This window comes from Chroicocephalus ridibundus, chromosome 6 (genome assembly GCF_963924245.1).
Source record: "Chroicocephalus ridibundus chromosome 6, bChrRid1.1, whole genome shotgun sequence".
NCBI lineage: Eukaryota > Metazoa > Chordata > Aves > Charadriiformes > Laridae > Chroicocephalus > Chroicocephalus ridibundus.
In genome coordinates this window covers 42,385,536-42,399,266 of record NC_086289.1, presented here as the reverse complement: position 1 = coordinate 42,399,266, position 13,731 = coordinate 42,385,536, and the positions used below count along the sequence as shown (strand labels likewise).

At 44.8% G+C, this 13,731-nt stretch overlaps 1 protein-coding gene across 5 annotated transcripts in view; it reads left to right on the top strand.

Annotated features, from left to right (window-relative positions):
• The first annotated feature begins 3,622 nt into the window (after positions 1–3,622).
• TSC22D2 (TSC22 domain family member 2) overlaps positions 3,623–13,731 on the top strand; it is a 30,649-nt gene continuing 20,540 nt past the window's right edge. For 2 of the 5 annotated variants that reach the window (XR_010071521.1, XM_063337979.1), the window contains exon 1: positions 3,624–6,322. Coding sequence is in view for 4 of the 5 variants with exons in the window: in XM_063337979.1 (XP_063194049.1) it covers positions 4,329–6,322 (1,994 nt within the window). In the remaining variant the exon portion in view is untranslated. Of the gene's footprint in view, positions 6,323–13,731 lie in introns of all 5 variants that reach the window. The other 3 variants (XM_063337977.1, XM_063337975.1, XM_063337976.1) reach the window with 3 other exon arrangements.

The window sequence follows — 13,731 nt, the reverse complement described above, 5'->3', positions numbered from 1 at the left end:
TTTCAGAAACCTTTCTGGTTTGTTAGTGAATCAGTTTGTCTTGTTCATTCTTGTTCCTCATCCTTTCCCTATTTTACCATTTATTAATTTCCCTTTCTCCTTTGCTAGACTGCACAAAATGTCAGCCAAAGAGCCCATTCCTCATTACTTTTTAGGTTATGTTAAAATATTCATATATACACAGTTCATGAATGAAGGGTTTAGCAAATGACTGTTTCAATCTGGGATTTAGAACTTTATAATTTCAAATGTTACTTTATTCTGAACAACAGTGACATGTTGAAATATCCAATGTTGAAAAAAGCGCTACCATACCTTTTACAGGCATATGTACCTATATGGTGGGAGAGAATTTCATCCCACTAATTATGTATCAGTTTCCTTCCTATAATAATTTAGAAAGAGCACTTACAGGGGTAGGTCTAGTAGAATAACTTCTTATGTCTTGATGTCCTGCATCTTTCTGCTGATATGCCTATTATTTACCTATGTGGGGACAGTGTTTTCAAAACACATTCCTGTCCAGACTGGTTTTATCATATGTTGTCCTGAATGTATTTGATTAATATGTCCAAGTGCTTTCCCTTTGAAAATGAAGAAATTAAAAAAAATATACAGAAGTTATCTCAAGTCTTTACTATTTATTTCCTGTAGTTTGCTATTCTTTGCCCTTGTGAAATTTTCTCCAAAGATTATCTTCATCATTTATAGAAGATCTACACCACATACAATCCCAGCTGCTTCACCTCCCTACAGCTTTCTTACTAACCTGAAAAAAAAACAAACAGAATTTCTGCTGACCTCACTGGTATCTGTGGTATAAACAGTAGTGCTGTATAATATATTGCATTATTCTACATCTTCAGCCATATGACTTTCTCTTGGCTATTTAATCCATCATTGTTGTGACTAGTTTAAAACCTCCCAGACACATCCACATGCTGCGTGTTAAAATGAAATTTAACTTGTCAAAGCAGCATTGCCCTCTCTGCTCAAACACAGAGTTCCATTCTTTTATCAAATTATACTTGGTTGACTTGCAGAACAAGGAGTAATAGTTCCAGGACTAATGACAGGTTTAAGGTCTAACACCTCACGTCCTATCTCAAAAATACACTTTCTTATGGACATAAGGCAATTCTTAGATTGAAATACAAAGTTTTAACACTGCAATTTGGTATTAAGATGATATTACTAATTTTTAGAGATCTTGTACTGTGTACATTACATTTCCTCTGTAACATTCATGTATTTCAAATCATGCAGTGAAGAGCTTGCAGGAGACAAAGGATTGCATGTTGGAGGGAATTTGTTTGGGAGGAATTTGGGGGGATTGTCTTTATTCCCTCTTCAAAGTCAGGGTTGGACAGAAATGATAAATTCTAAGAATTCATTCAGAGGCCTAAGAGATGACAGTAAACAGAAGATAAAGAATAGGCTTTATTCTCCAGTGGGTACCTGGTGGAAGCTACTCCAGAAAGTGTTGCCTGACAGAACTCATGTCATATCAGGAATGAAAACTCTGGTATACCAGGAGGAGATCCAAGAACTACAAATGGAGTTCAGATGGGAATTCAAAATCATTAAGGAGGAAAAAAGATGCCACACAGACAGTTTATCATCATCTCCTAACATATGCAGACTGAAGAAACTCTAGAAGGCAGACTTTGAAGAATATGAGGACAGGAAATAGTAAGGGATGAGCTAGTACAAAAAGAAACGGAATCGAAAATAAGGTTCATACTAACATAAAAAGAAGTAGTCAGAAGAAAAAGTGCCAAGGAAGATGAGAAGAAAAGCAAGTCTTGGCACACAGTACGCACACAGACACGGAAAACAAGGATGTTACACACATAAGGAGAACTCACAAGGCACCACAGAACAGAATGCTTTACCAAAAGCAGAACAAATGGGGCATAACCTGAGATTCGAGACTTGAAAGAGACTACCCAGTGTGTATGTCGACAGGTGAAAGGCCAGTCCTCTACTCACAGTATACCCACAAAAGCTGGGGTTTGTTACTTGCCAGGACATAGACTGTGGGACGCTGACCTGAGGCTAATGGGGAAAACCCCACTGATTATCTTCTATGTTTGGTCAAACAACAGTACCAGATTCTCAGTGAGTTATACCAGAGCATCTTCACCAGGCTGGTGAAGATGATGGCGATGTTCAAAGACATGGAGACTTGGTTGATCATCAGAATGCTTTCCTCCCTGAGAAGAAATTAGAAGGTGTGACAGGATAACGAAGACAGTTCAAAGATGGAGGCTCTGGCCATTGAAATATATGATTAATGGAAGACGCTCATAACACGAACAGACACTTACCCTAAAATCTCCTGCAGAAGTTTGCTGGAACAGGGGCTAGCACAGTTGATAAGAACTTCAAATTAAAGTTGAATAAAAAAAAAGTGGAAAGGCATTTGCCAAAGACTTGTGCAATCAGCATACCTGAATTTAAGGGATAAATTTACCATGGTGGCTCATGTCAGGTTAACTCAAAATTCTTTTCTAACATAAATGAGTTTTTACATTGTTAATGCAGTAGGCTTAATCTCTGTTGAAGCTAAAGAAGTATTTGGTATGATATCATACTGGAAAATATGACTGAGAACAGATACAGAAGAGATGGGTTAGCACGCAAAATTGCAAAATAAATCAGAACTTGGCTGAACTGTTGCATTTACAGGGAATGGTTGAACTGAAGGGAAGCTGGTAGTGAGGATCTTTTGTATTTTAGCACTGGTCTTTAAAGCACTTTTTGTGACTTTACGCAAAAAGCCAGGATGGGTTAATGGTACAATTTGCAAGGCGTGACAGTTCAAACCAGGACCAGATTATCATACAGGAAAACCCTAATGACATCGGTGGCTGGAATAACAGAAATGAGATATAATAAAATGTTAAACTTACACATGGTATCAGGGATTTATGAGAGGTGAGCACCTGGACACACCAAAAGCAGGCTCTTTACGGTTTGAACGACCGCTATGATGTAGCTGGGGGGGGGGTGGGAGAAAAAAAAATTCCAAAGAGAATATAGCAGCAAACACAGTGGGAACAAGACAACAGTGAGAAAACAGTGTTATTAACGTGACACCGGCCGCGCCTCAGCGGCCAGCCTGCCTGCTTGTCTTGCAAGAAAAACGGATTCCAACTTGCAAATCGTGCAGCCCCGGGGCTGCGAGGGCGACCGGGGCTATTGCGAGAAACCACCTTGGCGAAGAGAAAACCGTGACTAGAAATGGGCCGTAAATACGCTTAGGATGGAAAATAGGATAATTGGAGGGGGGCGGGGGGCGGTGAACGCGCACCCCCAGGCTGAGGAGAGCGGGCGTCCCCTCAGGAGCGCCGGCGCCCGCTCCGCCTCCTGAGGGGGCGCCCGCTCTCCTCAGCCCGGGGCTGCGCACGCGCCCAACGGCCACCAACGGCCCGCGCGCGGCCGGGCGGGCCCAAGCCGGGCGGGGAGAGGGGGGGGAGTGCGTGTGTGTGAAGGAGGGCCTCAGCGGGCCGTGGCACATTCCAAACGGCCACCGCAACGCTCCGCCCTCCCCTCCCCTCCCCCCCCTGCCGCGCGTAGCTCCGGCGGGGCGTGACGTCATCACGCCGCAGACGTCGGCGGCGGCGGGGGGGAAGAAGGGGCGTGTCTGCCGCCCTTCCCAGGGTGCAGCGCAGGAGAACTTGAGCCCCATCTTGGGCGAGGGGAGCCGCAGTCGGAGCCCGCGCTCCCGGGGCCGGCGCAGCGCAGCGGGGGCCGCCCGCCCGCCCGAGGGCCGCCCTCTACCTCCTCCTTCTCTTCCTCCTCCTCGCCGGCCCTCCGTGTCCCCCCCCCAACCCCTCCCCGGGAAGGGCTTACCCGCGGGGCTCGCCCGCGGGCCGGTTCCCAGCAGGATGCGCCTGGCGCTGGTCTCCAGGTAGAGCGCGGAGACAGGGCGGCGGGGCCGGGGCGGGGGGGGTGGGGGGGTGGGTGGGGAGACGGGGCCGCTTAGGCCTTGCCCGGCCGCCGCGGGGCCTCGGTCCGCTTCTGCCCCGCGCCGAGGCCGGTCCCGCCGCGTACGGAGCGGGGGCTGCGGCGGGGAGGAGGAGGAGGCCCGCGTCCCGGCGGCGGGAGGAGGGCTGCGGACGGGGAGGAAGAGGAGGAGCCCCGCCGCCCCCCGCGCGGCCCGCTGCCCGCCAGCGAGAGCGCCGCGGCCCGCCCGCCCGCCGCAGGAAGCAGACGGAGGATGTGCGGTAGCGCCGGGGGCCCGGCCGGCACGCCGTGACAGCCCGCCCCGGCACTGCGCTCGCTTCGCCCCGGCTGGCCGAGCCCCTCCCCGCGGAGGAAACATGTCCAAGATGCCGGCCAAGAAGAAGAGCTGCTTCCAGATCACCAGCGTGACCACGGCTCAGGTGGCCAGCAGCATCACCGAGGACACCGAGAGCCTGGACGACCCGGATGAGTCCCGCACCGAGGATGTGTCTTCTGAAATCTTTGACGTTTCCCGAGCCACCGACTACGGCCCTGAGGATGTCGGCGAGCGGAGCTCCTCTGAGGAGACTCTCAACAACGTGGGCGAGGCCGAAACTCCTGGCAGCGTCTCTCCCAACCTCCTTTTGGACGGGCAGCTGGCTGTGGCTGTTGGTGGGGTAGCTGCGGCTCTGCCGGCTGTGGCCCCCAATGGGGGGGCTGTGCCCAAGAGCTCCTCTGTGCCCCTGCCAGCTGCTGCCCCTGGCACTGCCGTGGCAGGAGGCAGCAGTGCTCAAACTGCCTTGCCCTCCACAGGGCCTTCTGCATCTGCCGCTCCTGGGACGATGTCTCAGACAGTGGCTGCTGCATGCAGCTCACGCTTCAGGGTGATCAAGCTGGACCATGGTACAGGTGAGCCCTACAGGCGAGGACGATGGACGTGTATGGAGTATTATGACCGGGACTCAGATGGCAGTGGTGTCCTGGGCAGGACTGGAGATTGCATTAGGCACAGCAGCACCTTTGAGCAGGCTGCTCAAGAGAGAGACAGTGGCCTCGGTGCCACAGGAGGTTCCATCGTGGTCTCAACTGTGCCAGCGTCAGCCCATGGCCCCGATTCTATAGCTGACAGTTCCCTGACTGCTGTGTCACAGCTGCTCCAGACAGAGAAAATGAACCAGTCCTCTCTACGGCAACCTAATTTTGTCATTGGGCAACAACAGCAGCCGCAACAACCCGTAGGTGGGGCCATGCCTCAAAGTACTGCTCAGCCTATGTTTTCTGGAGCTTCGGTCACAAATCAGCAAATGATGGTGCCACAGCAATCGCAGACGCAGGTAACTACGCAGGGTGTTGCACAGGCTGGACCCAACGGGAAAGGCATGGCACCTCCAAATGTGACAATAGGGCAGCCAAGCATTCCTGTGGCACAGCAGCAGGTGCAGCAGGCAAACATACCAGTGACTCAGCCTCAACAATTTGCTTATTCTCAGTCCCAGATTCCACCAGTGCATCTACTGCCGACGCAACCTTCTGGTCAGACCGAATACATGCAGCACATGACAATTATGCAGTCTCAAGGAGCTATTCAGCAGGCTGCTACGGGCTCCGTTCCAAGTACTGTGGCTTCCAGCCTTCCTGTGGGGCAGGTGACCGGCCAGAATCCCTCACCTGTGGGAGCGCCAGTGATGGGGGTGTCAGCGCAGCCCGCCGAAGCGGTCGGACAGGGATCAGGATTAATGCAGAGTGGCCAGACACAAGCTAGTCAGACTGCTGTTCCGCAACCAGGAGGTGTGGTGCAGCAAGGCATTGGACATACAGGGGTTGTGCAACAGAAATCTGTGACTCAGCATCAAATGGGTGGAAGCAGTCAAGTGTCCGGAATGCCTGGTGCTCCCCATGCTGTGGTCTCTGGAGTTCAGAACGTGCCTGCGGTTGTGCCCGGTACAAGTGTGCCTAGTGTGTCTACCACCACTTCTGTTACTATGCCAAATGTCCCTGTTACGCTAGTCCAGTCCCAGCTGACTAGCCACACTTCTGTCAGCAGAAGTACCGGCGTTGTCCAGCCACAGCATGTCGGACACTCGTTAATGCAAGGCACACCTAATGTACCTGCGAATCTGCCACAGTCAAACCTCGGACAGTTTCAGACTCAAGCTCAATCCTTAGTAGGCCAGATTGATGATACTAGAAGAAAATCGGAACCCCTACCTCAGCCACCACTTTCTCTTATAGCTGAAAATAAACCTCTTGTGAAGCCTCCCATTCCAGACACTCTAGCAAATCCTCTTCAGTTACCTGCAAGTACTCCTATGAACAGTCTTGCCAGCTCTGTGTTTGGCATATCTATTCCTGTTGATGGTGATGAAGACAGGTATGAATTATTTTATAATGCCATAAAAATACCTTTTCTTAAGGGGAGAAAAATCAATTTTCAAGTTATTGTCAAGGGTTTGTTTTAAGTTCATATTTTCAGAAAGTTATATTGAAATTTACCTGGGCTACTTTTTTTTTTTTTATCTTCTAAGGGTAGGAAACATAGCAAAGTGTTCAGGCAAGTCGAGAACCGTACTTGTTCCTCTCAGGCTGTGAGTGTGATTATTTTTCCTCACAAAACAGGACAGAAAGTAGTCTGAAAGCTGCTTAACGCACAAATAATGAGAACTCTTCCAAATCAAAGACTGAAAACTGTCCTTCTGCAGCACCCAGTTGCTCAGTATGTTCTCTCCTTTCCCCTGAATGCATTGTAAAACACTCGATTGACAGCCAGGGTAAAATGGCTTTATCCACACCGCTATATTGCAGTGTCGTTCAAAATAGAAGTGTAGTTACTATCTCAGGGCCATCAGGTGGGGTATCTTGGAAAACTTCAAGGCTTGTAAACACAGATTCTTGATTTTTATCCTGCTGTTGAGTTTGCAGTCTATAGTGTCAGTTAGTAAGAAAGGTGCTTACTTCTGTATATGAATTTGTATGCCTTTACGTAGTGAAAGCTCTACACGTAATGGTCCTTTGCATTGGAAAAAACCCGACATGACTTACTTGGGCAAAGATGTAGACACAGTGGAACGTATAACCTTACATGAGTTTTCTTTGTAGGAAGGTAATTTGGAACTATTAGTTGAAACAAAGGTGTGTAGCATAAGCAGACTCATCAAAGGGCCTGAGGGAGGTCACAGGTATGTGACCTGTGACTCTACTCCCTTAGACTCATTAGACTGCTCTGAAGGGTAGTGTGATGGCTAAAACTGTTCTTAATTGACTTCTTTGAGAGAAGACTTTCAGGCAATGCAGCATTTGAGCTCTAAGTTAATGTCATTAACGTTTACTGTTGGGATTATTGCAATTTGGAGGAATGAAATACACGTGAGTTATATGTATTTGTATTTTCTGAAATAGGAGTAACACCATTATAAGAAGGCCTGATGTGATGAATTATCCTGTAAGCCTTCCCTCACCTTGGGAGAGTATCAGACTTTAAGATAACACAGTCAGTGTTGCTCAGCGTGCCTTTTAGTAAAGCAGCTGCGTATGTGGGGTTGGGGTGTAGTGGATGGAGAAGGTACTTCAAAGACAAATTAGGGTTTGGAGAGTTAAATCTGCAGTAATGCAGGCTTTGGGCTCACTGGAGCTTTGAGTAATGCTGCGTTTGAAATAGTAACTCTGCTAATGCCTTTATGCGAGCAAAAGCTGTGTTTTGGAGAGTTGTGCTAGTTCTGATTAAAGCAGTAAAGGACTTAGAAGAAAAAGTTAAACAGTTAAAATTTTCTAGAAGTTGTGCCTACCTTAAGAGGATTGCTGACCCAGCTGACAGACTCTTCTTTGTGCAAATAAGGTTAGATTTCAAGCTGGTAGGTTTTTTTCATAGCTCAGTATATTATCAGAAGATGACTTGTCTTGTGTTTAATCATTTTGATGATTAAGGAGTCAAAAAGGAAGGAGTGTATTTTGCATTCATTTTGGAGAGCTTCTAATAACTTAATATTTATATAAATTGTAGTAACAGACATGATTATCTGTGACAAATGAATCACTTTATATAACGATAAGGAAAAACTTGTCCTACTTATTTGAAGCTGTAGGCTGCTAACTTTGTGTCGCACACTAGTGAGACAGTTCTTGGTACTCTTACCCTGAACAATGGTTTTTAAAGTTATTTTCTTAGTTTTGCCTTTGAACTTGAGTCACCTTGCAGCATTACTTCATATGTTCATTTCTAAAGAAACATTTTCAGAAACTTGGCTGTAAGAACGATGAGTAAGAAATAGGAACGAACTCGGAAAGCAGAGCGCTCTTTTTGACGTGCCACATGGTGATGTTCAGTAGAGAAACTTACTTGTGGTTATCTGAAAATAAATGTGTACTTCTCAGTTGTCCGCTTCTGCACTGGGTGATAAAACCTTGTCATTTGCTGGAGTGGTACACTAAACAAGAAGCTATATGGTATGTGAAGGTCTCTCCCGGCTTGGAATAGCTTTCTTTAGTACCCATACGGATAAGCAATAAAAGCTTAATTTAAACAGGCCTAGACTTCATACAAAGTAGGAGATACATACAGAGCTAGTAGATCTAAGTTTATTCTTTGCTCCCCTCAAACAGTAGCCTGACTTCTGTTGGTTTCAGGCAGAGAAAGGAGAAAATAAAAACCTAAAGCTTGTTAAAGCTGTTTTACCCCTTTGTTTTTATTTGCTTTACTCATTGAGAAGGCTTTATTATAAAACTGTCTTCTGCTTGTCTGCTGTTCTCTTCTTGCTCCTGCTTTTTTCCTTTTTCCAGCCATTTAAATTGCACAACTACTCTCATGGGCTTATGCCCAGCTGCTTTATCTACTGAAATCAGTGGTGAAATGGTTAATGAAGACCTTCAAGTGTCATTAATAGGCCGAGGGCTGACACTCTGATAAAGCTAATAGGGCGCAAAGGGAGTTCACACATCATGAGTCACTGTTTCAGGCTGCCTGCAGGTTCAGGAAGTTAACTTGGTTTTGTTTAGAGAGTTTACTTTGTGATCATAAGAGCTAGAAATTTGTAGAAAGCGTTTTTCTCTTTTATCTTAATATTAATGTGTAACATACCTGCCTACATGTTGACCCCCTGCTTCCCGGGTATCTACGTGTCTTCTGACACCTTCAGTTATATTTAAATGTTTGTACATACTTGCAGCTTAACGAGCTTGTGTAGATCATTCTCCCATAGTCATCTTCTAAAATAGTGATTCGTCAAGGAATACTGTATAGCTCTAAATATCCTGGATTTAGCTAGTAAGTCATTCACCATTCTGAATATGAAGAACAACTGTTTTAAAGGTAAAATAATTTAGGGTGGGAGAAATACAGTAGGTATGAGACAGAGGTCCGGTATAAAAAAAAAAGGGTCAGTTCCCATCTTCCTGAAAAAGGTCTTTATTATTCCTATCTTATGGTTTGCTGTTCTAAATCAAACTATGTCTAAGATAGAGGTGGAGGTGTAAGGTTATATAGCCTGGTATATAGATAGATATGTAGATCTATAAATGTAGAACTGACCTTTTGTCAAGACCTTGCTGAAAATCTTTAATTTCCTGTTCTGATAGTCCAGTACGTTTTTACAGTAGTCTAGACAAAACTATGTTTTCTTATATTGACCCGATGAATAGTTAATCAAGATATCTTATCTAGGGGGAAAGAGAGGATGGGTAGGTGGTTCAAAAAAATTAAAAAAAAAAAAAAAGCCTTTGACATGTCACACCTTCCTTTAAAAAGCAAAGCTGTGGTTTTTTTTTTCTTCAGTTGACGTGTCTAAATTGCTAAGCTCTTAAAAAGAGAAATATGTTCTGTAGAAGTTATAAAAGATCTACAGCATAACATAGTTTTGTTTTCTTTTCCTCTCTGAATGTGGCTACAAGTAGAGTAAACTGCAATGGTATTTGAGGATGGAGGAAATAGTACTCTTACTGAGGCAGATGTGAATATTGCAGTCCACTTTGAATTTGGAGTCTGACAAATACTATAAAAACACAAGTAGAACTGGATCTCCAGATTGCCCCGACTCTTCATTTGCTGGACTTTAGCAGCAGTATGGATTATTTTGGATGGAGGGCAGTTAGAGCACCTGCCAGGATTTCAGGATCAGGGAACATCAGTTTCTCTACTCGCCTTTATACCCATGTGTACACAAACTTGTAGTTGACAAGCATAATATTCCAGCTGGCTTAATAACTTTATTTTGGCTCTTGGGGGAAAAGAAATATGTTGCCTCTGTTAAAAGAATGTTACTGAGAAAGCTTGTTCAAACCTCCTACATGTTTGGCAGACTTTTGGGGCAAAATATTACTAGGCATGTTGGAAAAGGAGCAGGCTATAGATCATTGTCCAGAGATAGCTGACCAGCTTGAACTGTGCAGGCTGTATTCCAGGGACGCTAATGAATAGCTGCAATTGTGAACTGTCAGCTACGGCAGCTAAACTATTGAAAACCTGATTGTGCAGACCTCTTCACAGCATATATCTCTCAGCTCAGCTAAATCACATATTTGTATAGTGTACTAACTGTTGATAAAACTGTGCTCTTGAGACCACATTCATAAATACAAGGACAAAACTAGGCATGGGCATTCAAGTAACTTTGATAGGGATTTCCTTAAGTATTGCCCTAGATGCATATTTTATTGTACTCCTGAAGAAAAAGGGGAAGTATTCTGCAAATATGTACCAGAAAGCAATACTTGAATTGCATTATTATTGAATAATGTCCCTTTCTTTGCTTTGCTGGTAAACTTACTAGAGATTTGAGCTCTACTGCAGCTGCAGACTTGAATGTTTTCAGCTGTCCTGAAGGATTGTGTTTGTAAAAGCAGCTGAGAATGAAACATGGACAGACATGCTCCAAAGTCATGGGTCCCTGCAGTTTGACAGCCCTACGGCATTTGAAAAACAGTTGAGAGAGGACTTCCGAGGCGAACATCATAGTTCGTGATATCAAATGATGGTTAATGCAAACAAAACTCCAGTTAGTTGTGTTCACTTTTGCTGTACTTTCTGCAACAAAAATTAAATAAGGTAACTCCAGCACCACACCATTTTCTAGATTATGGAAGACCTATCCTGCCATGCATTCAGTTTTTGAGTGTTACAAGATATCTAAACAGAAAGATGTGATTGCTCGTTTGACAGAGCTGTTTCCCAGTTTAAACATTCAAATGCCTTCGTTAAGGAGGAGTCAATACATTCTTAAAATTAATGAGCTGTAAGTATTTCAGATGGTACAGTTGTTTAAAGGAGGAAAGAAATTCAAAGTGAAACAGTTCAATTTGTTTTAAAGACTGTAGTGTACCAGCTCTGACATAAATGGTTCTCTGTACCTCAAACTCCTAAGTATTCTGCTCGGCTGCTGTGGATGAAGTTTTTCTGCTCCCCCGTAGAAGAGTGCAAGTGTTCCATAGTCAGCTTGTTTCTGAATGCTGTCTTGTATGGGAGAAATAACAGCATATGTTTCATGGTAGCTTTTTTCTAAAACTTCTTGTTAAAAGCTGAATATTCAAGTATTTAGCTTTTTTGAGCAGACAGGACTACTGAACTGCTATCGAACTACTGAAGAGCTGAAATTTCTCTCAGGCTGTGCATTTTTACAGGAGGTGCTGGTAATCTTTTATGACTTCAGGTGACACTATAGTAAAAAGGAATTTTTCTCTGTTACTGTACTGGATATTTGAATATTGACCAGTTGCATGTTGAGGCTATATATTATTTTTTCAGTTTTAAAGCTGGTGATAAGCAGCTTCCGTTGCTCACGGAAAATGCAAGCCTTGTTTGTGCTTTTTGTGTGTGAGCAAAGATTCCATAAGAAACTTCTGTGAGACTCTCTTGCTGAAGTACAACTGGTTTAGTTCTGGTAGATAAATGTAGATTGTCAGCCACAGGTGTCTGCTTTTATTCCTATATTTGACGAAGTGTAAAGATAGAAGTATTTATAGTAACTGCTAAAGCTACTGTCTTCTGAGAAGGCCCTCCAGACATAAAAGGTCACTTGAAGTGCAGTGTAAGGTTGTATCTTCATTCCTCTTCTTGAAAATTCCTCTATCTTTGAACTCCATGCTTTATAAATACAAATGTGTATTGAGTGGTAGTAAATTCTTTGCATTATGGGATAATCTATTTTTACTCATGCAGGGCAGGTGAGTTACTCAGACACATGAAGGACAGCTGGATGCTTGTCTTTATTTTTTTTTGGCATGCAAAATAAAATTGTTACAAGAGGTTTTTTATATACCTCTATTCTCCCTTTGAAGCTAGGAGTAATGCATTTGTGTTGCAATAGCCTGCTTGAATGCTTTTAACAGTGCAGAGAGAAAGTAGAAATATTAATCAGAACCGTAGAGAGGTGTCAGTTATCTGTCACAGTGACAACTGGTGTGTTTGTCCAGTACTCATTAAAGATTACAAACTGAAATAGGGATCTACATCAATAGCAGAAACCAGTCACACAGTTGCAGACTGGTTGGAAGAAACCTCTGGGGACCATCTGGTCCAACCCCCTGCTCAAGCAGGGCCACCCAGAGCTGGTTGCCCAGGACCATGTTCAGGTGAGTTTGTCTCCAAGGATGGAGACTCCACCACCTCCCTATGCAAACTGTGCCTCTGCTCTGTCACCCTCACAGTGACAAAGTGTTTCCTGATGTCCAGAGGGACCCTCCTGTGTGTCACTGTGTGCCTGTGGCCTCTGGTCCTGTCAGTGGCCACCACTGGGAAGAGCCTGGCTCTGTCCTCTTTGCCCCCTCCCTGCAGGGGTTCATGCACATTGATGGGATCCCCCTGAGCCTTCTCCTCCCCAGGCTGAGCAGCCCCAGCTCCCTCAGGCATTTCCTCACAGGAGAGATGCTTTTTTTGTCCCTTTGTTGTCCTTGTGGCCCTTTGCTGGACTCCCCCCAGTACGTCCCTGTCTCTCATACTGGGGAGCCCAGCACTGGACACAGTCCTGCAGGTGTGGCCTCAGCAGCGCTGAGCAGAGGGGAAGGGTCCCTCCCTCGCCCCGCTGGCCATGCTCTGCCTAATGCAGCCCAGACACCGTTCACCTTCTCTGCAGCAAGGGCACAGTGCTGGCCCTTTCATTTCTGTGAGGGAATGAGCATGGTATGTGTGTGAGGTGGTAATGGGGAAGTGTAGAATGGATAAGCAATGAGATACTGGTTTCAGTGAAGTATCTGAAAATTTTGTATCTGTCTAGAGCAAGTTTAACTTGTCTGGTTTATTGGAGGATGGGGTGGTCAAAAATGAGGGTTAAAAAAACCCACGCTTGCTCCTCTGTCAAGTTATTTCAGTTATTTTTGTAAGGGCGTAGATGACAACTCCTGGGAATGTCTCCTATGTAGAACACTGTTTGGCGGATGCAAAGACCATAAATACCTTGACCCAACCCTACAAATGTCTTTTTAAAAATACTGTTTCTTTAAGCCAAGTGGTGAGCTCTCATACTGACAGTGCTTTAGTTAGAACTTTAGCTGGGTGCAGAGTGGCAGGAAACTTCAAGAGTTGTAAGGAACCTGTAAACGGTGTGGAAAGGCAGACAAATAAGTTTATAATATAGTATGTAATAAACCATGCCATACATGGTCTAGGTTCTAATACCTTTTTTAAAAAGCTAAATATTTCATTTAAAATGCTTGTGAAGAGATTATTTCTTGACCAATGTCACATAAATAAGGACACGTGGGATTTGGCTGGGTGTGTTCAAATCTGTTTTCTTCCACTTGCTTTTTTCACCAGAGATACTGAAATATTTTGTTGTCAACAAACAAGGAACCACTTGT